The sequence below is a fragment of the Centroberyx gerrardi genome, chromosome 1 (assembly GCF_048128805.1).
Source record: "Centroberyx gerrardi isolate f3 chromosome 1, fCenGer3.hap1.cur.20231027, whole genome shotgun sequence".
NCBI classification, from domain to species: Eukaryota; Metazoa; Chordata; class Actinopteri; order Beryciformes; family Berycidae; genus Centroberyx; species Centroberyx gerrardi.
Window position 1 is genome coordinate 33,173,682 of NC_135997.1, and position 24,982 is coordinate 33,198,663.

General features: G+C 42.8%; 1 protein-coding gene across 1 annotated transcript in view; it reads right to left on the reverse strand.

Moving 5' to 3' along the window:
• LOC139916098 (neural-cadherin) overlaps window positions 1–24,982 on the reverse strand; it is a 293,386-nt gene that overhangs the window by 98,212 nt on the left and 170,192 nt on the right. The window contains exons 24-25 of the mRNA XM_078288504.1: window positions 22,123–22,307; window positions 11,262–11,491 (exon numbers count right to left, since the gene is read on the reverse strand). Coding sequence (XP_078144630.1) covers window positions 11,262–11,491; window positions 22,123–22,307 — 415 coding nt within the window. The remainder of the gene's footprint in view (window positions 1–11,261; window positions 11,492–22,122; window positions 22,308–24,982) is intronic.

Sequence of the window (24,982 nt, forward strand, 5' to 3'; positions counted from 1 at the left end):
TTTAGCATTTCCTCTATATGTCTTTCAGCATCAGCCATTTGATGAGACAAGTGGCTCTTAAAGGCGATATAATGCTCTCTCTCTCTCTCTCTCTCTCTCTGTGGGTAAATCACTGAGGCTGAGGAACAAAGACTCTCTCTCCAGGTGATCCAATTACAATAAGGGAGTTTGAAAGTTTTGAATAGGGAGCCATGCGTGGCGCGCATTATCCGACAGCGGCAGGGGCTCTAACAGGGGCCATAATAGCATGGTTGGAAAGGGGATTTTATTTTTTTTATTTTTTTTAGATTAGCAGCCATTAGCAGCCTGAGTACACAGCTGCACTTTGTGATAACTGTGGAGAAGCTGGTCCTGCCAGGCCTATTACACAAGGTACGGACACACGGGAGAAGTTTTTCATTATATCGTTTTGTTCGCAGCACGCTTTCCAGTCGATCTCTCCGCGAGGAAGACTTTTTTTCGTCGTTTCAGCACAAGTAGTCTTCCACTCGTCTTGGGGAGAAAAAAGCGAAGAAGCCTTTATTCTGTGGCTGGTCAAACTGAAGCAATTAAAGTCAAGCAACATCCCAGCAAACATTTAGACGTTGAATAGATGTTGATACGATGGCCAGCAACAACCCTGGAAACCCGTGTAAATACAGCACCGAAATCGTCCTTAAAGCTGCTACCTGCATCAGGCCCTAACTATCTTTCTGAAATCAGTTCAAAACTGATTCCAAAGCTGTTTTAATATGAATTTTTATCATGTCATAATATCATATTGTGAAAATTTTGTGCTCATTGAACTTTGCTTACTGGGAGGTTTTGACCTTGGGAAGGAGGACCAAATTTGCAATTCCTGTTTCCTGGTCTGAAACATGCGAACTGATTTTAGTTGTTCCATTGTGAACTGAGCTGTCAATCAAAGCTTCAAGTAGGATGAGAGCGCACATGGGAATCCACACATGTAATCAGGGTGGTGTAAGTGAGTACACTTGTCCTTCAACTGGAAGACCCATGTTGAAGACCTTGGCTGCGGTCGAATAGTCAAAAAAATACGTCCTAACTCCTATTCCTAACCACTTTACCTTGACCTCGTTGGAAAACGTCATGAGGTCAAGGAAAGATGTGAAGGAGAATTTATAAGGACTTAGGAAAAGACAACCGCGGTGCTAAGAGAATCCGACTGCACTTACATTAGGCTACGTAATTATGCGACGGCGGATGTTAATGACGTGGGTCTGCCATGGTGAAACTACAATGTTCCGAAGATGGACTACTAAAAGCGCATCTTAGATACTTCGCCCCGTGCGTTCTTACCGTGTTGTTTCATGGAGGCTATATAAACGTGGACAACCCGGTGAAAAATATTGCTTCATCACCAAGGTTGGAATTTAAATAAAAAAGGAATATAGGCTACCAGTCACAAAACTGAAACGAAACGCTCACATTGAGAATGGTTGCTCACGCCCACCCTCCTGTCCACTCATATTTATCGACATGAATCCCAATTAGTATGATTGTATGAAAATAATTGTTAAATCCATGCAAGATAGGCATAACATGTTAGGCCTACAAATCTACCACTGTACATATCATCATTCTTAAGTTTCAAACATGTTGAATTAAAAACATCATCTGGCTAAAAACGTCTCATATCCCTTTTTCTTGAAAGACTGACTTCTGTGTTATGGTTAATATGCTGATTATGATCTGATTATAAACCTATGCATATAATACCTTAAGAACCACCACACAACTCAGTAAACACCTTGAAATGTTGACTTGATTGTGCTTTGAAGTTATGGCTGATACAGGCTGTGGATGTGTAATGTGACAAAATAGTTGATTCCCCAAAGACATTACTATCGGATAATCAAGGGCCCAACACTACTGCACCCAATGAATGGCCAGTAACCCATCTGCCCAGCTGAGTAGCATATATCCAGATGAGCCTATCTTCAATTAGTGGCCTATAAAAGGGCAGCTGGGGAGTATCAGAGTTCTACAACAAAATGGGAGACATGGAGCTTGCTGCTGCTGTGTGGCTCACCTTACAGCGAAACCAAAGGGACATTCACAGGAGGAGGGTACGACTGCTGAGGCTCATGGCATTGTGTTCACAAATGGTAAGAGGATGCGATATGGGTTTTGAACATCATTGATCACAGAGCATGCTTAAATTGAACATACCATCAAAGCATAACTGAAACTGTTCCTGCATATCTAATGTGTTCCTATGTAGAATACAGTATAGCCGTTATGTTTTGCCTTACACAAGGATAATGCAACATTAGGTTTAAAAATGCAAACAAGACAGGAAAAAACAGCACACTAGTTATGTATTTACACTTTATTCTATTTACACTTTATTTTGTCTCTTACAGGAGAGGAGCAAAATCTATGCCACCCCCAACACCCATGTCCCTCTAGTACAGATCTATTTAGATCTATCCAAAGACGTTTTGACTACCGCCTGTCTAGGCCATCTATTGAGGCACTGATGGCCCTTCTCAGGAGGGAGAAGAGCCATGGCTGGGAGAAGTACATGGAGGTCCTCCTGGTGGTCTACTGGCTGGCACATGGATTGTCTTACACCGTTGTCTCCCGGGTCTTCGATGTGCCAAAGACAACCGTGTTTGACATTGTATATCGGATGTGTGACGCACTCCTGTCTCTCCTGGACAAAGTGGTCCACTTCCCCACACTGGCACAGTGTGCTGAAGTTGGCCATGGCTTCCAACACCTTGCCAACAGCCCAGCCTTCAGCCACTGTGTGGGAGCCACTGATGGATGCCACGTCCGCATCAAGGCTCCCCATGGTCCACATGCACAAGATTACCTGAACAGGAAACTCTTCCACTCTTCCACTCTCCAGCTTCAGGCAATCTGTGACAGCACTGGCAAATTTCTGGACATATTTGTTGGTTACCCTGGTTCAGTCCACGACACCAGGGTGCTACGAAATAGTCCAGTGTTTGTCAGGGGCTGTTACCCACCAGCTGGTTACTTCATCATGGGGGATACCCATGTCTGACTGTACCAGTCAACCTCATTACCCCATACCGGGAACCAGTGAGGGGAAGAGTGGAGGCGCGCTTCAACGCTCACCATGCCAGAGCCCAATCCATTATAGAGAGGGCCTTTGGCATGATGAAGGCACGGTGGCGAGGGATCTTCTTCAAAGCCCTGGAAGTGGATCACACCTTTGCTCCAAATGTCGTCGCAGTGTGTGCACTGCTCCATAACATCTGCATCACTGCTGGGGACATCCTGCAGCCGACTGAGGAAGAGGATCCAGTGCCACCACCACCTATGCAAGGGGATGAACATGGGGGTCAGCATTACAGGGACAGACTGGCAGCACAAGTGTCAGCCCCAAACCAGTGTCCCTCACCTCTGCACGATCATGACTATTTTATTTTGTAAAGTGAATCAATGGCTTTTCTGTTACATTTTGGTTTCAGTCAATGATTCAAGAACCTCTCTTCATTTGTTTGCACATTAATAAATCAAGAACCTTTTCTTTCACACAGTGTTTGTCATATTTATTACAATGGATCTTTCTGTGAGAGATGCAAAGACCATGGGCTGCCTAAGAAACACTTAAATCATTAACTCTGTAAAACCAGTGGTAAAGGGGCTTCCAACTGGTCAAATTATTCTAAATAATAAATGTCAAGTGTCTGAATGTAAATGGAAGTATATAGTGAAAAGGACAACATGGTGGCTATGTCCTGCATTTATAGCCTACATGTGTTCCATTACTGCTGGACTCCTTTTTTCATCTGTGTGGTCATTATATTTAGCTTTTACATTTCACAGGAGTAGTCAGTCACTTAGCATTCGGGTACTTCTACCTTTATGCACCAGGTAGGCCCTGGTGTTGAGGATTTCATCACAGTAAAGAACATACATTATGTTGCATGTACAGCAGAAATCTCATGTGTTTGAGGTGACAGTTCTGAAAAAGGGGATCCTGACATCTATTGCTATTGGCCATCTTGTAAGAGGTGGGAGGAAGGGGCTTGCGCAGTACAGAGAGTTAGGCAGTGGTCAGGGACAGCTCTGACAGGTGGGCTAGGTTTTTGTTTGTGGATTGAAGCAATGTGTTGCTCAATACTATTCCATTCATTCAGCAACTGAAGAGCTTTGTATTTGACTTCTTTCAGTTAACACAACAGGACTCCAAGTTTAAAGTTTTGTTTTTTTTACAAGTTCAGCAAAGAGGCTGAGGAATCTCTCATTTTGCTCGTAGAGAGCAGCATCCCTTGCTTCCTCCTCAGCCTGCTTCTTGAGGAAGGCCAACATGCCCCCACCCCTCTTTGGCCTTTTAATGGGTGGCTGGGAGCAGGTGGAGGACTCCTCCTCACTGTCTGTGCCAGGCAGGAGGGACATTTGTGAAGGCCCTTCACATCCAGAGGATGAGGCTTCAGCAGCAGCCTGGCCATGGTTTGGCACCGAGCATGAGGCAACAAGGGTGGGAGGCTGAATGGACGGCCTTTCCCCAAGTGCCTCATGTATGGCATCAAACCACGGCCAAGTAGCTGCTGTTGCCTCACCACTGGCCGTGCCTGTGCCGGTGGGGGGATTCTTCAACTCCTATTAACACCATGGATAATAGAATGTTACTGAAAGGGCAGTTGGGGCAGAATGCACAGTGACCAATAATGGAATGGTCTAACTGTTACTAGCCATTCAACTTTGTGGCTACTCATAATTGCTTTCACTGCAAATGTTGACAAGTTAATCTAATGTGTAGATAACTAATTAATAGGCACATTACATTTCCATATAGAAGGCTGGGGTAGCCATTGTATGCCTGTTTTAACTGAACAACATAATATCCACAAACACTAGCCCACCACAGTGCCCAGCCATATGATTTGCTTTACCTTGTATTTGGTTTTTAAGTTGTCCCACTTTTTGGAGGCCTGCATGGCAGTCACCTGCCCCTCCAGCCGCATTTCCTTCACCACCTGCCTGTAGGTCCGAATTAGCTTAATTCGCCATACCCATTTATAGTAACATTTTAATCCACAAATACTTACTCCCAGCCTGATTTGGCTGCATTCCTCTTCCCGCTGAAGAGATGATCCAGTGTGACCCTTGCTTTAATTAAGGCATGGGTTTCAGCATCTGTGACTGAAGTAAAATTAATTAGTGATATTCCTAAAGGGTGGCAATACAACAACGCTCAGAATGAAGAAATAACTAATGCAAACTGAGCATAGGTTACGCTACAACGTTCACTTCACTTTGATCATTTTACAACAGCAGCGTAACGTTCATAGTTCGCCTCTATGGGTTTAACATATTGTTGAGTGTTCAAAATATGTAAGCACATTAGCAGTTTATGGCATAAGATGAAACATGCTTAATAAGCAACGGTTACTTACATGATCTACGTCCCTTTTCGGTCATGTTGTTGATCGTTTGTTTTCGTGAACGGCCGGATGGTGCGTCATTTTAAATGTTGCTGCCGCAAGGAATTGTGGGACGGCATTTTCTCCTTTCCTTTCGTATAGGATGGTCCAGTGTATCCTATGCTAAAGGAGCTAAGTTAGGAAGCATTGAAGCACCTTTCCTTAGCATGTAGAGAATTCGAACAGCTCTTATCATGGCTGCCACTTAGGTACTTCCGGGTCATTTCACTCAGTTAGGAACCTTCCTAAGCAAAAAAGACTATTCGACCGCAGCCCTTGAATCCCTACCAGCTCCATGATGCTGTTCTGTAGCTGAGCCTGACCTCTGACCTCCCTGTGGGGGAGGGCAAGAGAAAAGAGAATTTCCCTATGCAGATCATTGAAGTATCACATTATTATTACTTTTATTATGATTGCTGTTCAGTGTGCACTTTTGCATGTAGTTGTTATGGGTGCAATGGGCATATCACAAGGAGTCATGCTGCATTTGGAATAACTTGCACTTGACAATTAAAAGCTTGGAAGTGTTCCCCGTTTGAAGTGATTTGAAGCCGTCAAAACAGCACTTTTTTTCAGATTTTTCACCCTTAACACACATGAATGGTGATGCTACATTTGAGTTCATGTTTCACAGCAACACCAACTATTGCAATGTCAACCACTAATGAAAAATCCAACTTGCAGTTGTGTCCTGCCATGGCATTTTAAGCATGGTGATCACAAAATGACTAATGGGATAAAAGTCATTCATTTTGTTTGTTTCAGTTGAAATGAATATATCATTCCCCACACTTGACTACAGATTTTTCCTAGTTGGTGATGTCAGAATTCAGTCTGGGGATAAGGGGAGGTTGGGGGAAAGCTGGCATCATGCTGTCTTGTCAGGTGGCTGTAAAGTGGTGGGTGGCGAGCAGAGATGTTCACCTAAAAATAGCTGTGATCTTTTCCACCCCCCACCCCACCGCCCTGTGCTTTCTCTCAAGCCCCTTGCCATTTTAATTTTCCCAGTAAAGGTAGCGGTTTCTGTTGCATGTGTGAAAGGGGCTTTAGAGTCACAGAATGCAAATAAAAAGGAAACTTTAATTTCAAAATGCGTGTACATGTCCATTTTGGTCAAAACAAGTAGTAACTGTAACCTGATATTCATGGCTCGATATTTCAATAGTATCACATCACTAACAATGTTACAGTTGTGTAAAAAAGGGTTTTTTGTCAGCTAATAATTTCAGGGTTCAACTAATATTGTTTTTTGAAGGCAAATACCAATACTGATATTTTTCGAATGGTATTCAGTGTTTTGGAAAAGCCTCTAAAATAACATTTAGACCATCATGGGACACTAGAACTCTCACTGAATAAATAAATAAATAAATAAATAAGGTCTCATAGGTCTTAATAAGGTCCACAGACAAGCAATGTTCATCAATTCTACAATAAATATGCATGTCAATCAAACTGCATCATATCCATCACATCAGTGACTGACTGGCCTATATCCAATTTTTAATGAAAGGCCATTATTGGTCCAGTTTGCCCATAGTCAGGCAAACTATATCCGTCTAACTGTGCTCAGTGCTCAAAAGAGAATTTTATTTCATGCCATTTTGTAAGAGCAGACACTTTCCAAATGGTGGAGATCTCATTTTGAAATGAAACTCTCAGTTCAAGAATCCATCTAAATGGGCCTCTCTGGTAAATACTTTAGCCCATATTGGAGTCTCTCAACCCCCTTTGGCTCAAACGGCTCCATAGAAAATTGGCACGCCCCCTCCTTTCTTGTACAGCCTCTCAACAATTCATCGGACAGGAGCACACTCCATGTTTCAAAAGCAGAACGATGTGTATGGGAAGGAAGTAACAAAGGACCAGAGGGCCGTATTGTTCCTGGCACTATTGTCCGACTGCACCGAGACCTTCTGCAAGCCTCTCCACCGCCGCTGGGACCGCATTAATATAATGACAAGACCAACCTAAGTATCCACACGCCAAACTGATGATTTAAAAAAAAAAAAAGCCCAAAACCCAATGTGTTCATACTTAAAGGTCTCAAGTGGAGCCGGCCAGATTGAAAAACACTGAGGGATAAGTTCCATTATTGAGGTAGAGCAGAGAGAGAGATAGAGAGACATGGCGAATAAAGAAAAAAGAATTTTTATCTCCTACTTCTGAGGCATTACTGGAGAATTGAGAACATTAATAATAAGCGCTGTCTCATCTTCTGCTTCCCTCCCCGCCCCCTCCCGTCCGTCCGTCCCTCCCTCCCTCCCCTCTTTCTTTCCCCCCCCCGCCCCCCTCCCCCCTCCTCTATCTCGGCCGCTCTCGTTCATCCTCTCCCTCGCCACGCTTCACATCTCATTCTGATCAATGTCTTCTCCGGAGAGAGCCCCGGCTGAATTCAGATGAAACGCTCGGCGCTCTCCTCACAAATCACACCTGAAGCCTCGGCTACCTCTCGTTTACACATCTCTCTCCCTCTCTCTCTCTCTGTCTGTCTCTCTCTCTCCATAGCCATGCTTTTGCTCATCCTCAAACTTATTTTTATACTCGCATCTTTAATCTTTTTCCCTCTTTCTTTCCCAGCCACTGTTCACAAGAAACAAGGAGGAGGGAGAGAAACTAAGAGAGAAGCAAGGGGTGGATGGGATGATTCGCCATTGACTGGACATCTCTCTCTCTCTCTCTTTTACACACACACACACACACGCAAATACACACTGGCTTATCACTCTCTTTGAGGACCCTGGACTTCACTCTCTCCCTGCTGGATGAAATGGATACAATTCAATTCTCTCTCTCCGGCTCGCACATGCTCACACACACACACACACACACACACACACACACACACACACACACACACAGACAGACGTACATGTCTCCCGCTTCCATTCAGACTTGTGAAATGTGAAATGAGGCCTGACTGAGGCCAATGGCCAGGCAGTGTCAGCGTGATGAGGTGAAATATGTCTCACCACTGTACCATGTTGCTATTAAATGCCCTCTGTTGGATTCGCTTGGTTTTTCCTCGCCTGTTTCTCTCTTTTGTGGTGTTTGGGGCAGAAACGTGATTTATTAGGATCTATTTATGAGTAAATATCCATGAGAGGAAAACAGAGGAAAGCTGTTGTAGTTGATCTATATATTTCTGTGCCTCCCCGTCCCCGTCCCCACACACACACCGTTTTGACAGAGCACAGTCCTACTGGAGATTTTTTTTTTTCCCGATGACTGGAACGGCCAAAGCATTACAGGCATAATCCACACTGTGCATTCCTGTTGGAGTCAAATTGGGTTGGATTTAAAATGATGTTCTACACTCGTGGACTTTGAATAAAAAAGAAATAGCAGGGTTTTTTTTTTTCCTGGGTCGGTCTAGAAATAACCGTCCAGGGCACTGGCCTAAATCAGGTCTCATTTACCAACGTCCCAAATAACAGAAATGGTTTGCGTGCCTGTTCTGGATGGAAGATGATCTGCGGGGACCCGCTTATAACAATGACCACGATAAATGTCCACCACAGGAGGGCCTTTCAGACAAAATGCACAAGCTGTGTCTTTGACAGCTCGATTGGGCCTGTTAGCAAAAAAAGAAAAGATTTGGATATGGCCCCCACACCAATCAGGCCTCATTTAAAAAATATCCCTGATACCACGCAGGGCTCACATTCACGTTTTTAGATAGGGTGGCAGGTTGTTAACAGAAAAGCGGCCTAATTGCTAGCTACCAACTGATCATTTGCAAGATATGTAATGCAGACAGCATAAACATGAGCTACCATTAAATTGATTTCTTTCTCTTTAATCTGTCTCTTTTCATAATCTACATCTCCAACAAGTATAGAGTTTCTCGGCCTCTGGGGTGGAGACATATGACGGATTCCTCCCTGAAATAGTTGGGCTATTTTTTTTTATCAGTATAGATGTAAATGGCCCTAACACAGTGGCTATATTCTCTTAGACAAAAATGTTGTTTGATGGTCCCTAACATCTAACAGATTGAGATATGTCCTACAGGTGAGACTAGAGATGAAGGAGTAAAAGTTACATGATTGAATTCCACTAAATGTATTCTTTGACTGCTAGGGCTGCAATACATTGTCACATTTAGTTGTGCTATGAAGTAATTGCAAAATATAATCTAAATGGTGTTAATGGCAAATATTTCTTCAACATCATATCTTACTCAGACTTCATTTTTTTGTAGCAATAAAGCTGATATCAGTTGCCAGGCATTCAGGCTGTAGGATGAACTCCAATTCAGAGAGCATTAGCTTAGGGAAGACATTATCCAGATCCTGAGGTTTCAACAACAACAACAAAAAGGTATCACTCTCCCTCTACTATGTGAAAATCGGGTTCACTTTCAGTGCAGTTTCTCCTGTCCAATTTCCCCATTGACTTCCACAGTCAAGACAAGGAACTTCACTGATACTTAAATGGACGTAGAAATCTCTTTATGTCAAAACATCTCAAGTTTTTGAATTTTGATGCAAATCCCTGAATTGACTGAACTGAAAGTGAATTGTGCCGATACACAAGCTGCAATTACTTACAATTTAACCATCTGGGAAATAGATAAATCAGTTTCAAGCTGGTTGAAAACGCACATTTTGGAAAAGTGTTTTAGAGTCCTAGGATGATGGGGTTCTTCATCCTTGAATCATGTTAACATTTCAGCATTTCAGAGATATTTCAGTGCTTAAAATCTTAAGTGACATCTTTAATAGAAAACGGCTTTCCAAATCCGTGCAGTTAAAACGGATATCCACCAAAGTTGCTCGGAATCTATTTGTGCTCAGAATAAAAACGGAACAAGACATATAGATATTATATTCATAAATCCACCCTACAAGTCCTATTTTATTATACAGTGGTAAGATACAAAAATCAGTCAAACAGAACTAGTTAAACAAACCATTTGGTAACCTGGGATCAGGTCAGGCTGAGTTAGTGTGATAAAAAGGAAATATAGGTGGTAGATATGTAAGTTTAACAGCTGGATGGCACATCGCATTGGTGATTAATAGCTAAATGTTCCAGGTCAGCAAATGATTACACAGTATTTGAGGAAAGGGGCAGTAAAAAAACAAAGAAGCAGCGATGAAATACGGTTTAAGTCCACCAGAATTTTATCACCATATTTACTGGGCTCATTCGCCTTGTTTATATTTGTTTGCACATACTGTACGTTACCTTGTAAATGAGCATCCAGCTGAGACCTCTCGTGCAATAAGAGATGTCAATCAAAATGTAAAGGCTGAGCAACGTACCCTTCATTGAACCTTTACAGAGAGAGAATGAAGTGTGTTTGGAGTGCAAGGCCGGCGCATGTGTTTTTCAACACATTGATTGCTCGCTCTGTAATGAGACACGTTGGTAAAAAAGATGTAAATGAATATTCATGTCAGTCATGCCTTTCTCATTGTGTAGTGATGCTACCTCGGCTGAGACTGCCTGTCTACATGCACCCTACCCTACCTACTCTGAGTAAAGCAGTGCAAAATGAAAGTTGTCATGGATATAATATGTAATAATGGATGGATATACGTCTCATTACAGTGAGTGTTAATATGTTGAAAAAGACATGCATTGGGTGCTTTTGGGGTTGATTGTTGGAGTGTCTGTTGGACGTAAGTAGCGCTTTAAGTCAACACTGGAATCATTTCTCTGGTCAAAAGATCAGGTCTAGCTGTGGTCAGGGAGGAACCTCCATCATATCAGATGTAGATGACATTTACCGGCTGAAATCCGATTTTCAGTTAAAGAGCAATATCGGCCTGATATATCAGTTGGCTAACCTACTTATTACACCTGCCTTGAGCGTGAAAATGGACACAGACACCGATGGTGACCTACCTTTTGCTTGTGGGCGGCCAGGTAACCGTGTATTTTCTCCGGCCGGAGGTAGGAGGGGGCGCCGTGCAACGCGAAGCGGACGTCCAGCATTCGCTCTCTCACGTCCATCAGGCTGAAGATGTTGACGTCGTCGGGGGCGACGGACAGCATCTCAGACAGGAAGTCCACCAGCAGCTCGTAGCGGCTCCGCTGCTTCCCTCTCAATTCGATGAACTCCCTTGCTGTGATGTCTGAGACCCACACACAAACACATACACAGATTACTACATGATTGGAACAGTACAGATGTTTGTCAGATCTATTCTCCTGAATAACATAATAGAAATGACCTGACATAATAGAACATGTGCTGATGTGTGAAATGTTGTATGAAAACTATGTTAGTTAGAGAACAGCCCAGACAGCTGAAAGGACTGAAGCTGTCATCACGAATGAACCATTACTGAGAACAGCTCAATCACACTTTTATTGGGAAGGTGATTTTGTATGTGTGTGTGTGTGTGTGTGGGGGAATGTGTGTGTGCACAGGTAGAGGGTTGGATGTAAATAAGGAGTTGTGCCAAACTCTTGTTCCCTCTCGCTCTCACTCTCCAGCTTTACGGCATATTGCGAGGTTGAATTTAAGGAGCAATAAGGCACTTGAAAATACATATACTCTTGATAATTTGTGGGTCCTATTTCTATTCATACTCTGCTGCAGGCTTTAGAGAAATCCTGCTCACAGTTAAATTCTCAGCACCAGTCCAGCAGCTGTCAGAGTTGTACATTTCAGTGACTAAGTCGAGGGTCAAGTCCACACGAGATGATACCAAGACAAGATCGGGCTGAGTATAAGAACAAGACCAGAACAAAAAAACAAGATTGGCCCTAGTCAAGACCAAGCAAAGATCAAGACCAGGCCTAGTTAAAACCATGACAAGATCAAGACAATACAAAGATTGGGCATTGTCAAGACCAAGAGCAAACCAAGACTGAGCATAATCAAGACTAATAAAAGAGCATGACTGAGCCATATCAAGCCCTAGACAAGATACCAGACCAAGCCCAGGCCTAACCAAGACCAAGACCTGGCCAAAATTGGGCCCAGCCAAGGCAAAGACAAGACAGAAACCAACCAAGCACAGGCTCATTCAGGAACAATGCCAGACTAAGACAAGACAAAGATTGGGAATAGAACAGGAACAAGAACAAGACCAGTCCAACACCAGACCTTAAAACCACGACAAAACCACGACAAGACCAAGACTGGGCCTACTCAAGACTAGGACAAGACATAAACCAGAATGAGCTCAGGTGTAGGCAGGACCAAGACCAGACCAAGGAAAGAGTAACACCGGATCTACAGTAGCCAAAGATCAAGATCAGACCATGGTCAAATGCAACCACTAACCACGGTCTCTGGAAACCCCTCAGCAGGACTTCAAAATCTTTGCGACATCAAGAAGAAAACACCAGAATCTGAAGGATGTTTTTTTTTGTGAAATGGTTGATTATATCATCTGTGACTTCTATGATTACATCTTTGAGTGAAATTTTGTCTCCATCTTTCAGAGAAGCGTTGCACACTGATGCATGCACACACACAAATGGATGCACGCACACACACACACACACATAAACAAACACTCTCTCTTTCAAATTCAGTAGCAGAAACAAGGATACATATAATTGGTCCAACACCAAAGAGCAAAGGATTTTGGGTAATATAAAAGTGAATTCCCTCGGTAGGGGAGGTCGCACTGGGGTTTAGTCACTCAACACACAGAAACACACATTCCCGTGGGAGCCAATTTGACAGATACACAGACAAAGTTGTCACACACATACACACACACACACAGCACCTCACAATGTTCCAATCAATACTCTTCAACATGTCTGAGAAAAGGAGAGGAGGGAAAAGTGAGTAAGTGAAGGAAGTGAGAAAAGGAGGGAGCTTTTCATCCTTTTTGAATGGTCTGAATGACATTGGTAAGTGTCTTGATAGTCCTGACTGCGTCTATGTTTTATAGCTCAATGGACAGGTACCCTTGGTGTAAGTGTAATGTGGATTTCAAAAGCATGCTCCTCCGTGACATCTTATACAGCAAGACAGAGAGAGTGTCAGACCATGAGTGTGAAAACTTTCTATGTGTCTGTGTGTGTGTGTGTGCGCTCTCCTCCCTGACATTCCTTACTGATCCTTGTGTGGAAATCCTGGTACTCCAGGAATGGCGGCTGGAGATCGAATTGCTGTGGATAATCATTGTCTCTTTGAATAATGCAAGTCAAGTTTATGTTTGTTTGATGTTTAAATTGTTATCATCTGTTATTAATCGGCGTCACTAAACCCAGTGTAACATGCATACGCCGATATTTAATGAATGACATGATTGCATCACTTGTAGTAGTTGTATTTAGAGCACTGGAATGGTATATATTTATGTATCTTGGTAGCTTAAGCTAAAGTGTCTAGCTCATTATGCTTCTTATTAAAAACTGACTTATTGCCCCTGTGTTTTAATGGACACACCATTGTGATAGTTTAGCTCCTTGAACCAAACTCCTTTTCCTAATAACAGTAGAATCTCTCTTTTACACCCTGTGTCAGTGGCAGGGTTAATCCTGCAATATATCAGACCTTATAACCAATCCTGAAACTAATGTGTGCTATGTGGAGATTTCACTGAGACATAATGATATAAACCAATATCCACACAGCAGCAGCTGTGTTGCTGTTTTCTCCTCTTTTCAAAAGCTTGTTGTCAAATTCCGCTCCTGAACGAAGCTCCTCCCGCTCCATTCAGTAGCTTTTCATTTTTTAAAACTAGCTTGTCTCCTCCCTCGCTGTTTAAAAGCGGCGCTCTCCCCCTCCCATTCCTGAAAAAAAGAAATTGCTACCTGCCTCTTCACTTGTCATTGTGGGACATGTAACCTTCAGCAGCAGAAATATCTGTCAAAGTGAGACTGGTAACCGGCGATACTTCTCCGTAAGTACGTTTAGCTTTGCTATTAGCCTTTATGCACATATGCACAGTCATGGGCTAGGTTTGTCTTTTGGGGCTTCCGTAGTCCAGCAGCTTTGCTGTGCTTTATTTACAAATGTGTTGCAGTTTCTGTCACCCTCTAGTGGTCAGAAAATAGCATATTACAGCTTTAACTGTTAACTTTTAAAGCTAAAGTACCAATCAGGCATCATTATAGCCACACAAGGTGCACTCACACGCACACACACACATTTGGTTGCATCTATCTTCAGTGACAACATTCATTCCCTAACTCTAACCTCAACCCTGACCACTACATACCTAACCTTAAGCCTTACCCTAATCCTAATCCTAACTCTAATCTTTACCCTAAACCCAAGTCCTAATCCTAAACTAACCCGTTGAAGAAGTCAGGACTTCGCAAAAATGTCCTCACATCAAACTGGTTCTCACAAGGATAGAACTACAAGACACACACACAGACACAGACACACACACACACAGAGGGGTGGGCAGGGTGATTAGGTGTATGAGAGCGTAGGGAGACAGGGCCTAGGCATTAAGAGACAAGACAGGGGGCTCAGAATAGGCTCAGTGGATACAGGGTGAGGGATCGAGGCTAATGTCAGCTCCCATCAGTCAACCCACCGGGGGAAACAAGGACAGAAACAGACAGAGAGACAGTCAGGAGGGGGATGGGGGTTTGAGGGGGGGGGGCGGCGGCGGGGGGGGTTTGTAATTCCTAACACAGAGTGGCAGCCTTTACACCTGGCTTTGATCCAACTTCACAATTCACCGCTGCTTCCTCCTTCCCGGGGGCTTCGTTGGGGCGGGGTGCGGAGGCACTCGCGCACGGACGCGCTCGCACCCGTGGGTGTGCAATCGCACGCAACTAGGCAGCGGTGCTGAGAGTGCTGAAACATCCTGCTCAAGTGGAAGTTTACTGTTGTACCATCTTGTTCTTTGTGCAGGTTAGTGCGCCGCTCCCCCATGAAGGCCACAGCATGGCCGAAAACACGTTACAGTTGCTTTTCAATGTGTTCTTTTTGAACAAGCCATGCAATTAAGGCTTTTGCGAATGTTTTGTTTGAAGAGTGCCTTGGTGCTCCTTCTCTTTTCATTGAAAGCAACAAGCGCAAACCAAAGAGCACCTTCAACAAATGCCTCCACACAAAGAAATCCAATAGAAGCATTCTGTATCCTCTCTTCTTTGAAAAGTGCTGTTACATTGCTGAAATTTTACTTGAGAAGAAGTAAAATTACCAATGTTAGAGTCGACTTAATTAAAAGTAAAATGTAGGTCATTTCAAATGTACTGATAACTGAAATAATAAAAAAAACAGACATACAAATGATCTCTCAATTTCCCAATGCAAATAGGACAAGATGAAATAAGAGTGCAGACCAGGTTCTTTTAATAAAAAAAAGCACTTTACCAAAATAAAGTCCCAATGCAACAAAGTAAAGGATGAATCGACCCGGCCATTCAGGGATGTACATGTATCAGTGGTGGTTTCTGCCCAGACCACTGCTCTATTCCTCACTTTGTACAACGTTGAGGACAGAATACACAAACATAATGAGGCCACATGGAAATATGGTGGTAATTAGCAAGTTATGCGCTTGTGCTCCGGCGGTGGCAGTCAGCTGAAGCATGAGTCTCTCCTCCCACAACTGTGTCATCAACTCTGATTACTGTTTACTCTGAAAACATACTGTTGATATTGCACATGCGAGGTTTGATGCAACTCATGATTCACATTCAGCCATTATCAGAGGGAGTTCTTTTTTTTTCTTTTTTTCTTTTTGGTAAGACAGCAAATATGTTTTTCTTAAGTATAGAAAAAAGAAGGCTCCGTTCTCTTTAGGAACAATTATGCCACTGATATGGGCTAAAATTGACTTTTTGTTTTTTTGAATATATGTTTTTTAGCCTTAAATTTCTCTGTTCACAATGCAGCCTTACAATCACAAAACACCAAGCACCATAATACAATTTAATCCTTTTAGTATCCATTTAACAGCTAGAGTTTCATGCCATATTTAATCTAATGAGTTGCTGAGTATACATTTTGCATTGTTCTGGAAAACACTTCAGTTAAACAACCTTACAGTCATAATCCCACAATATTTTCATATAAATGTCTGTTTTGCTGTTCCCTAACACAATAGTGATTCAACCCATATCCAGTTCATGGAAGCTTTTACATTTGCTCTTCTTTGTCTGGTAGGTTTTTCCCGGGAAAAAATCATCTGGGGCACAGGGGGTGATTCGTTTTACATTTACCGTTTGTTTGGAATAAATAGAAGAAGAACTGGGCAGTTAGCTGCTGGGCATGAGCAGCGATAGCCACCATGGCTGAACAGACAAAGAAAAGATGGAGACAAAAAAAGATCTCAAGGACAACAACGTCAGTGTTCCTCACACTCCTCAGCGCACCAGTGGTGTCCAAAGGATTACAGAAAGAAGCGGCCTTGTTCCTGCGCATGGTTCCAGAAATAAACTCACCATTCATTCAGTTACCACTCCAAAAAACACGTTATTAACTCCGCCAAGGAGGTTATGTTTTCGGTGCTGTTTGTTTGTTTGTTTGTCTGATTGTTTGTCTGTTAGCAGGATTATAGAAAAACTGCTTCATGAAACTTTGTGGAAGGGTGTAGCATGAGCCAAGGAAGAACCCATTAAATTTTGGAGCGGATCCGGATCTGACTCACAAACAAGCAATAATAGCACGAACCTTGGCGGAGGTCTGCGCTCTCCGAGTGCCCTTCTAGTTACTTTTATTTTCTCTCATCTAAAGTAGCAGACTAAAGTTGAATTACCACAAAACTCTAAACCGCCTCCATCCTCCAATTCATCATTCATCAGTCATCATTCTCTCAGTCGATGCAGACACACAGTAAACTAGTTTAGATGAGAAATGGCAGAAAAGTTGACTTTATCTGGGTACTGAAGTACTGTATCCTCACAAGTTGATTTTATCGCGCAAAGCAATGACAAAAACATTTGACATCAACACTGTTTGGTTTCCTTATCGTTCGCACACAGGCGAGGCCATTGAGTCATTTTGATTTTTAAAGATGAGAGAGGATACAATCACCGATTTTGAGCTGCAACAAAAGTAAAGTAACAAATTACCGCTCTTAGATGTCACTTTTAAATGAGTAATGAGTAAAGCATTATTGTTTTTTGGAGTAACAAGCCCAACTAGCAGGTGGGTAAACAAAGACTGACAAGAAAGAATTTTTTATGGGAAACCCTAAGGCACAGTTACAGACCCACAGGCAGTTAATACAGGCAGTAATACAGACAGAGGGACTCATTACACCTGAGAGGCAGGTAGGCAGGCAGGCAGACAGACAGGTAGACACATAGCAATCTAGTCTCATACAATTTTGTGATATGAGCACTCTGAAACGCAAATTATGCAAGTTCCTCCACCTCCACTGTGACTATAGAATGAATTTGGTTATGTGACAATGGCATGAATTCGACACACTATTTTCTCTTTCGTCATGTGAAAAGGTTAGCTTACAGTTAAGTTTAGGTAGTTTAGGTTAAGTACAACAACTTTGGGTTAAGGTTAGGCTTAGGTTTAGGCAGCTAAAACTTTGGTTAAAGGATAAGGCTGGTGTTTTTTAATGCATTTCTTACCGTCAACAAATCCTATGAAGATAACAAAATCAGCAATGAATTTGTTTTGCTAACAAGTCTCGTCCATGTAGCATGAAGCCCAATGAAGCCATGTCCCAGCAGCCATAGAACTCCATTGTATTAAAAAACTATTAAAAACACGTCACACGTCACACGTTATTTGGTAATAACTACAATAGCCTGACTTTGCGTGATAACAGTTAGTGATTTTTAAAATGTAAACTATGTCTTTGTGAGTTGTATTTAAAGGTTTTTAGCTTACAACTGAAGCCAATGACTTCCGGTTTGAAGGCTAAAAATGGAACGTGGGAAGTCAGAAAGTAATGGGAGTAGAGCAAACGCATTGTTGATTTTGTTATTTTCATAGGATTTGTTGACGGTAAGAAATGCATTAAAAACACCAGCGTTATCCTTTAAGGTTCGGGTAAGGTCTTGGTCATGTTAAATAAGAAGAAATATTGCTAAAAGTTAAGACTTGACTCACAGTAGAAAGCTCCTCGGCATAAATTGGAATTTGAATCCGGGTTGAATGATGTTATATTCTTTCAGACAGCGGAGGGACGGAAGTAACAATGATATATTTTCAAAGCTAAGCTGCAAGTTCAGCCTGATTAGTTAATTAAAATGGAATTGTCAACCTCAGCCACTAAATACTTTGGGAGAAAATGAGAAAATAGGATGCTTGTTGCCATTCATTCGTATCATGCATCAAAATATTGTGTTAACGCAACATTGGTAACTTGATGCAAAGAATATTTAGGCTATGTAGCCTAATATGTTGGTTTGGAGTAAACAGTATGAGATCACAAAACCATAATCATAAGATGCATCTTACACGCTTTCTGACAGCTGTTACTTTTGCACCACAGCTGTGTTACTTTTGTCCCATACAGGAGGTACGAAAGTAACATAGTGCAAGTTGTGTTCTCCGTCTGTTTATGTCCAGCTCATTTAACTGAGAAACATATGGAAAGTTGCATCTGAAAGGGGACACATGTATGTTGTTTCTTATGTAATACGGCATTTTTTACTCTCTCCGTAGTCCAGCAGCTTTGCTGTGCTTTATTTACAGATGTGTTGCGGTTTCTGTCACCTTCTAGTGGTCGGAAAATCACTTAGTGCAGCTTTAACTGTTAACTTAAGCTAAAGTACCAATCAGGCATCATTATAGCCACACAAGTGTGCACTCACAGGCACACACACACATCTGTGTGCATCTATCAGCAGTGACAACATTCATTCCCTAACCCTAACCTTAACTCTGACCACTACATACCTAACCTTAAGCCTTACCCTAACCTAACCCTAAACCCAAATCCTAATCCTAAACTAACCCGTTGAAGAAGTCAGGACCGCGCAGAAATGTCCTCACCGTACTGGAGTAAACTGGGAAAAAGTTAAAAAGTGTTCCTGCCTTATAAGTCCATCTACCACCACAACACCCTTAACTTTCCACCATGTTATTTCTCTGTCAGACTACTACCTGTTTCTATCTCCTTCATGTAATCTTTTCATGGCAGGAAAAGGTATTTCTCACACTTTTCGTGCAGCATGTGTTTGCATTTGAAGACATTACGCTCTTTTCATGATATTTCACTCATAAAATGCACCACTACGGAGAGAAACAGAGGCAATATGAGTGCTGAAGGGATAGAGTATCGGGTCAGTAAGGGTTGGGGGAGGGAGTCTGAGCCACCGCACAGCTAATCCCTGCGGTGGCAAACAAGATATTTTCCCAATTTCTCTTTTTATCGATCCTATAATGCGAGGGCCTCCGAGAGAGAGACGCAAACCGATGTGGAAAGTGAGATAGATAAATAGATAGAGAGAGAGAGAGATGGTGTGGGAGAGAATTATCGGGACTTACTTTCTTTGCAGGGACAGTTCATAAAGTCCTCATCCCTTCATCCTGGAACTTCTCAGTCTAGTGCCTACCGACCATTTCTCTGTACTGTACATAACTCATCAGGCGCTTCTGCGTGAATGTGGGTTTTTTTTTTCCACAGAGCACTTTGCATTTCCACTGTAAGCTTCTTGTCTAATGTGGGTGTTTCAAGGACTTTGTGTTTACCACATTTTTCACCTTTCCGTCAATATATATGGAGAGAGAGCGGGAGAGAGAGAGAGGGAGGCTTAATCTCAGCGAGGCAGATTTAACTAGTGCTGTCTTTGTGCGTCCTTATTGCATTCCACATTTGTTCTTGAAATGGGATTTAGAATGTCAAGGAGGGTGTAAGTAATGCTATAAGTGGAATATTTTCATAATCCCCGAGACTGAGAATCAATGAGACTGTTTACTCCAAAGCCCTACGCAGGAAAAAAAAACAAAAAACCATCAAATCCTGGAAATGGCTTCTGCTACATATCCGCCGCACACAATTGCTGTTTTGGTAGGTTTCCTAAACCTGAGGATGATCTCAAAGTCATTACTCTCTCATATCGCATTTCTTGAAAGCTCAAAATTCAGGGTTTTTTTATGAGTTAGTCCGCCGCTGAACCGCAGGTTCAAAGCGTACGAGTGATTTTGACACCGTATCCGCGGTGGCGGTTGACATCGCTGCTCTCCCATTCTCAACTGGAGTCCCTCAGTTAGAGGCAGGGCCCATTAAATCAATAAGCCCCGCAGCTAACGGCTCTTCGATGACAGTCGAGTCAAAAAGTACCCGATGAATGGACCACCCCGCTGGGATAAGTTGTTGACAAACCGAGCCATATTATTCTGAATTAAATGGGCCAAAAATACAGGTTGCAATGGCACAAAAAAAACAAACAAAAACAAAAGAGCGGGATTCATTAAGCAATTCTTTCATGTTGATTTCCATTCCTCAACTCCTCTTAAGCGCGCATTTACCCTCGTCTTCTTTCCGCGTGGATTCATTTCTCTTAAACAAATATTGAAATGCGGGTGCCAGCTGTTCCCCGCCACGCTGCCTCTGTGGGTTTAGTGCGCATTCATTTACCTCAGCCCCTGTTTTGAGAACGAGGAGCAAATCCTTTTATCTACTTATATGAGGCATGACTCTCCATTCCATCCTTCCCTCCCCCCCCCCCCCCCACTCTTTCGCCCGCTCCCTCCAGCCGCCCCCTTCTGCTTCTATTTCAATATCTCTGAAATCATAAAAATCCTTCAGCCATGTCCCATTTCTCTAAGGCGAATTTAATTCGGCGCAGACAGGCGCCGCGCTGTACATCAGGTAATGATGGATGCCGCCCGACATGTGAGGAGAATGTGCTGGCTGAGCAAAAGCTCTCGACTAATTATTTTTGCCACGATAAGTAATGGAAACAAGCCTTCCTGTGTATGCCGACGACAACCCGAGATCCCATGAGTCAGAGGAGAGGGATTAATGATGCCGTAATCTCATGCTAAGGAAACATCTTTAACTGAGAGTGTGGCAGTCCATTGACACACCGCAAACAAGTCGAGCAAACAGTAATCAGCAGTCCATTAATTTTCTATGACTGGAGACGAGTCGGCAGACACTGACCACGGTCGCCATCGCCTATCGCCGCAATATCATGGGCCAACTCAACTCAAATCACCACACAGGAGCACAGCAATTGGTTGCTGAGTGCAGAGCGGCAACTGTAATGACTGATTGAGCTCTGCCTGAAGGGGAAATGGGAATATAACTGATCTGGGCAATGCAGCAAAGGTGCAGGTCAGCCACTGCGGTGCAAATGAGGAAATAAGACTGATGTCAGCAGATGAAACAGCCCAAAGAGCAACCGGCGCTAATAACTCAAGGACAGTTCCGCAGGTTAAGTGAAAATTGAGTGAGTGCAGGTCTGCCAGTATGTTCCACGTGACAGTATGTGCTATTGCCATAGTGACTTCAAGAGGCAAACATAGGTCAGTCAGGGTGAGCAATAAGGTGTGTGTGTTTGTGTAGAGCAGTGGTTCTCAACGTAGGGACCACCAGGGGTCCTTGAGGAGGTACCAGGGTGTCCCCAGCAAACTGATGAGTTGTTAAACTTCATCATTATTTAATTTACAAGAAGGTAACACAATTAGAGAATGTAGAAGAATTACTGTTTTGATCATAGTTTCTCTGTTATCTCTCTACCTACAATACAGGTAGTCATGGAATTCTGGACAAAATCATATCTAACAATAAAAACATACTCAGATTTGGGTCCGAGAGGCAAAATTTCATCAAATGGGGGCCCTCATGTGGACTAAATTAGGGGTTCTTGCTATAAAAAAGGTTGAGAATCCCTGGTGTAGAGTCAGTCTCACCTGCCAGGCGGAGGGATCCGGAGTTGTAGATGGCCTCGTCGCGCAGCTCCCTCACGTGCACAATCACGGTGGAGACGGCGTCCGGCCAAACCCCGTCGGAGATACGAACCTGGAACTGGTAGGTGCCGGGCGGGGCGTTCTCCTTGATGATCAGGAAACCTGTTCGCTTGTTCAGGATGAAGTAACTAAGGGTGGGAATTCACACACAGACACAGAGACACACAGAAACCGGTTAAAAAAATCCTTCCATTTGAATTCCTTGGTTATATAAAGTCTTTGGTCTTTGTCTGGTCTCAAACTTTGTCTGTTATGCTGGCTCTACACAAAGCAATAGCGTCTAAACTTCTGCAAACTTTGACATATTCCGATGAAAAATTACATATTTATATGGAAAATGTATTTTAATTATTTTGGCCAGTAAAAATCATTCTTGGCAAATAAATTGTTTTTAGTTCACCACCTTAAAAGCTGAGCTAAAAAGTTAATTTTGGGCACTGATCCAGGTTTTTCTTAAAGACATACAAGAGAAACAAAGAATAGAAATGCTATACTTTAGATACTTTTTGATAGATCTGAAATTTAGAAGAAAGGACACACAGAGCCAATGTATTGAGGAGAGGGAAGCAAGGGAAAAAATCAAACTGAGTAATAGGCGCAAAGACATGAGAGGAAGCAATTTCACGTGGTCCTCGTCTCCATGCTCCCTTTGTAAATGAGCTTATTCAAGTTTCATTAGAGAGGAAATCAAAGGCAGAACCTTGGCACATCAAATAATAAACCACTTGTACAGACAAGGGCCATAGTAGCTCATTTTACAGCATATGCTGTACCGCGTGGATCGGGTCTAAGATTTTGTCCAACACTGCATTCATGCTTTCAAATCATCAAAAGACCATTTTGAACCTCTTGCAGAATTACCTACACCGCCATTCTTTTCCCCAGTCGGTACCATCTACCCTGCTGAAGTCTGCTTTTCCAGAAATGTATGCCCACTGTTCACTGTATTTGAAAGCTTTAATCCAAGTTAGTTGGACTCTATCAGTCAACATGTCAATTTCCAAGTGTTATTTTGTGAACTGATAAGTACAACTACAGTACAATATATCAGTCAAACCAACCAAATCACTAAAACTGAATAGGTGAACAACTATTTGATGCATTCAAATTGAAATATATAAAAGAAACCACAATGCTCTATGACAGGCTCAGCTTTGCATGAAGCTAGTGCAGCAATGATAAGACTGACAACGTGTTCTAAACTCAACTTAAATCTGAGTGTTGTCAACTCAGGTTTGAAACAGCAACAGATGAGAGGCATCATGAAATATTAACTCCTTACATCAAATCCAGTCCTCCGTGAGGGCTGAACTCTGAGACTGAGAGAGAGAGGGGAGAAAGTCTGTCGTTTTGACTTCAGTTCAGTTTGGAAGACGTTAAAGATTTAGGTGTCGCGGGGTGCGAGTGTCAGTTTACGTGATATGTGATTTTCTGGGACTTCTGAGCATCTCTGTGTGTGTGTGTGTGCGTGTGTGTGAGAAAGAGATAGTGAGTGTAAAACTGACAAGGATCTCCTCAACGCTTCTGTCTTCAGAGAGAGATCTCAAAGAGAGCAGTTCCAAACACAGACCAAAGCCTCAGGTATGAAACATCCAACAGCCACACACATCAGCAAGGAAGGAGGGAAGAAGGGGAGGGAGCGAAGAAGTGAGGGGTGAACTTGAGGAGGGAAATAAGAAGAAATGGAGAAGTAATGGAAAGAAGGAAGGAAGCAAGTGACTAAGGAAGAAAGGACAGAATTAACAACAGAGGGAAGGGAGAAAGTGAGGAAGGAATGGAGGAAGGGAGCGAGGGGAGAGGCAGAAAAGGACGGAACGAGGTAAGGAGGAGAGGTTGAGAGGGAAGGATGGCAGGAAGGAAGGAAGTGAGGAGGGAGAAAGGAAGGCTGGAAGGAGGGAGGAAAAGAAGGAATTAAGGAACGAAGAAACGCAGGAAGGATGGAAGAAAACAATGAATTAAGGAAGGAGTTAATGAAGAATGTCAGGATGGTGAGAGGAAAAGTAAAGGATGGAGTGAGGAAATGAAGGTTGAAGGAAAGAAGACAAGAAGGAATTAAGGAAAGATGGAAAGAAGAAATGTGCCAAGGAAGAAAAGAAGGACTCACAGAAAGAAGCAAGGGAGAACAGCAGGAAGGAAGGGAAGTGGGAAAGAAGGACGGAAGAATGCAAGGGGAAGAAAGAATTAAAGAAGGCAGGGAGGGAGCAATGGAAGGGAGGGAGGAAGGAAGGGAGAAAGGCAGGAAGAAATGAAGGAAGGAAGGGCGGAATGAATGAAAGAAGAAGAGAAGGAAGGATGCGAGGAAATAAGAAAGGAGGGAAGGAGAGAAGCAAAGAAAAGAAGGAATTGAGGAAGGAAAGGAGAAAGGTAGAAAGAAAAAAGTAAAGGGAAGTGAAGGGAAGTAAAGAAAGGAGGGAAGAACAAAGGAAGGAAGGAAAGGGGGACAGGACCTAATTCACGGGAATCTAAGGTGGCGAATTTGCGTTGAAATTTTGAAAACTGGCAAAGTGAGCGCTTTGTTTTTCTTTCAAAAATGTCTGAAGTTGGACGGACTCTGAGACAAGGGAGCTACTATCCATCCGAGCGGAGGATGAGATTAATGTGCATCATTCATCATAGTAGGAGAAGCTTGGCACCCGGCCACAGGAGCTCCACATCCGCCATCATGTGTGCGCGTTCTACATGGACATTTATAGATAGTAGCTAATAGTGTGAATGGGGAAAACCACTAGAACTGCCGGAGTTCTATATGTGAACGTGGCTTATTTTGTGTGCACCCTGCATAATTGTCTACGAACATGTTTAT